General features: G+C 61.6%; 1 protein-coding gene across 1 annotated transcript in view; it reads left to right on the top strand.

Moving 5' to 3' along the window:
• LOC106899245 overlaps positions 1 to 2719 on the top strand; it is a gene marked incomplete at its 5' end in the record, with an annotated part of 63441 nt that overhangs the window by 24392 nt on the left and 36330 nt on the right. The window contains 7 exons of the mRNA XM_014960990.1: positions 404 to 639; positions 736 to 858; positions 1234 to 1400; positions 1496 to 1635; positions 2084 to 2209; positions 2330 to 2429; positions 2693 to 2717. Of these exons, the coding sequence (XP_014816476.1) occupies positions 404 to 639; positions 736 to 858; positions 1234 to 1400; positions 1496 to 1635; positions 2084 to 2209; positions 2330 to 2429; positions 2693 to 2717 (917 nt within the window). The remainder of the gene's footprint in view (positions 1 to 403; positions 640 to 735; positions 859 to 1233; positions 1401 to 1495; positions 1636 to 2083; positions 2210 to 2329; positions 2430 to 2692; positions 2718 to 2719) is intronic.

Below are 2719 nucleotides of genomic sequence, written 5' to 3'. Positions count from 1 at the left end.
GAGGGTGGGGACCCCCCAAGTGGGAGGTGGGATGGGGTCTGGTGGCCCCATAGCGGCCCCACATGGGGTTTTGGGTGGCCCCATGGATGGGACGGGGTAGAGTTCTTGGTGGCTCTGTGGAGAAGATGGGGTGATGTTCTAGGTGATCCTACAGGAAGGACAGGATGAGCTTGGTGGCCCCATAGGAAGGACAGGATGACCTTCTTGGTGGCCCTATAGAAGAACGTGATGATGTTCTAGACAGCCCTTAAGTATGGCCATGGCGATGTTCTAGGTGACCCAATAGTCAAGACACGATGATGTTCTAGGTCTGAGGAGATCCCCCCCAACCAAACCAAGGTGATCTTTAGGTGACTCCACAACCACGGCAAAGCCACCCTATAGACAGGAGATGACGTTCTAGGTCACCCTCCAACCAGGACGAGCCCCGCAGAGGTGGGAGGTGACCCCTAAATCCCACCCCTCTGACCTTGGTAGGAAACCGGAGAAGGGGATCCAGTACCTGATCGAGAGGGGGTTCCTCTCGGACACCCCGGTGGGGGTGGCCCACTTCATCCTGGAGAGGAAGGGCTTGAGCCGGCAGATGATCGGCGAGTTCCTGGGCAACCGCCAGAAGCAGTTCAACCGCGACGTTCTCGAGTAAGGAACCCCACTGGGATTGGGGTGGGGGGACACACGTGCAGGGACTTGGGGGTCACCCCAGGACTGAGTTTGGGGGGGGTGTTCCTTCTCCAGTTGCGTGGTGGACGAGATGGACTTCTCTGGGATGGAGCTGGACGAGGCCTTGAGGAAGTTCCAGTCTCACATTCGGGTTCAAGGGGAGGCCCAGAAGGTCGAGCGCTTGATCGAGGCCTTCAGGTGAGGGACGGTTATGGGGCACTGGACCCACGTCATCTCCTCCCTGGGCCACCGGCAAGGCCACCGGGCCGTGGAACGTGGTTGTGTGGTCAGCAGGGTGGTCCTATGGTTCTAGGTGGCCCTATGGATCAGGAGGGAGATGCTGGGGGTGGTGGCCCACATTGGGACCAGATGATGTAGACCGAGAGGGAGATCTATGGGGTGGTGGCTCACGTGATGTTCTAGGTGATCCTATGGATCGAGAGGACATTAGAGGTGGTGCCCCACAGCCAAGGGGAGGCCGGGACCCCTGTGGGGTGTTGGGGGCTGGCCTTTGGGGGCTCCCCTGACCCCATTGGACCTGTGGGGGGGGGAAACTTGTCCACCCCTTTGCAGCCAACGCTACTGCGTGTGTAACGCGGCCCTGCTGCGCCAGTTCCGCAACCCCGACACCATCTTCATCCTGGCCTTCGCCATCATCCTCCTCAACACCGACATGTACAGCCCCAGCGTCAAGGCCGAGCGCAAGATGAAGCTGGAGGACTTCATCAAGAACCTCCGTGGTGAGGACCCACACCCTCCTCCTGTCCCTGTGTCGTCCCCCCCCTTTCCTCTGCTGGGGAACGGGGGTTCTAGAGCAGCGGTGTGGCCACCACAGGGGTGGACAACGGGGAGGACATCCCCCGGGAGATGCTGGTGGGCATCTACCAGCGCATCCAGAACCGGGAGCTGCGAACCAACGACGACCACGTCTCCCAGGTCCAGGCCGTGGAGCGCATGATCGTCGGCAAGAAGCCGGTGGGTTTCCCCCTGAGGGGTGGGAGGGAGTTCTAGGTGACCCATGGGGCAAGTTCTAGGTGGCCCTACGGAGAATACTCTGGGTGATCCTATGGAGGATGCTCTAGGTGGCCTATGGGGGATGTTCTAGGTGACCCTATGGGAGAAGTCCTGGGTGACACAACAGAGAACGTTCTAGATGACCCAATGGGGAATGTTCTAGGTGACCCTATGGAGGATGCTCAAGGTGACCCTATAGAGGGATGTTCTAGGTGATCCATGGGGCATGTTCTAGGTGACCCTGTGGGGGAATGTTCTAGATGATCCAGTGGGGACGCTCCAGATGACCCCAGAGATGGGGACACCCCAATGTCAAGGGATGCCACCACCCTAGAGAGTGAGGGGGGGGAGGGGAGTGTGTGTCCCCTGTGTCCCCCCCCTCACTGACCCCCTCCCCTGGACCCCCCAGGTCCTCTCCCTGCCCCACCGGCGCCTGGTCTGCTGCTGCCAACTCTACGAGGTGCCTGACCCCAACCGCCCCCAACGCCTGGGACTGCACCAGCGCGAGGTCTTCCTCTTCAACGACCTGCTGGTGGTGAGCCCAGACCCCTGGGGGAAGCCGGGGGGTGGGTGTCCAGTGGGGGGGGGTGTGAGGGTCCCCTGGGGTGTGGGGGGTGTGGGGTCACCACAGTGACCCCCCCGGTGGCCTCGGCAGGTGACGAAGATCTTCCAGAAGAAGAAGATCCTGGTGACCTACAGCTTCCGCCAGAGCTTCCCCCTCGTGGAGATGCACATGCAGCTCTTCCAGAACGCCTGTGAGCCCCACGGCGCCCCACGGCACGGCCCCCCTGCCCCATAGACCCTCCACAGGATGCTCCCCTGCCCCATAGACCCTCCACAAGATGCTCCCCTGCCCCATAGCTCCTCCATGGGGCTTCCCCTGCCCCCCCTGGCCTCTGATCCCACCCCCCACCCCCATTTCCATTTGGGGATCAATGGCCACCTGGAGGAGGGGGGGGGAAAGAGGAAGGTCCACTGCCCCCGTGACCTCTGACCCCGTGACCTCTGACCCCCCCAGATTACCAGTTTGGGATCAAGCTGCTGT

This window comes from Calidris pugnax, unplaced genomic scaffold (genome assembly GCF_001431845.1).
Source record: "Calidris pugnax isolate Ruff unplaced genomic scaffold, ASM143184v1 scaffold646, whole genome shotgun sequence".
NCBI lineage: Eukaryota > Metazoa > Chordata > Aves > Charadriiformes > Scolopacidae > Calidris > Calidris pugnax.
The sequence above is the reverse complement of the archived record's forward strand: the minus strand, read 5'-3'. Positions and strand labels throughout refer to the sequence as shown.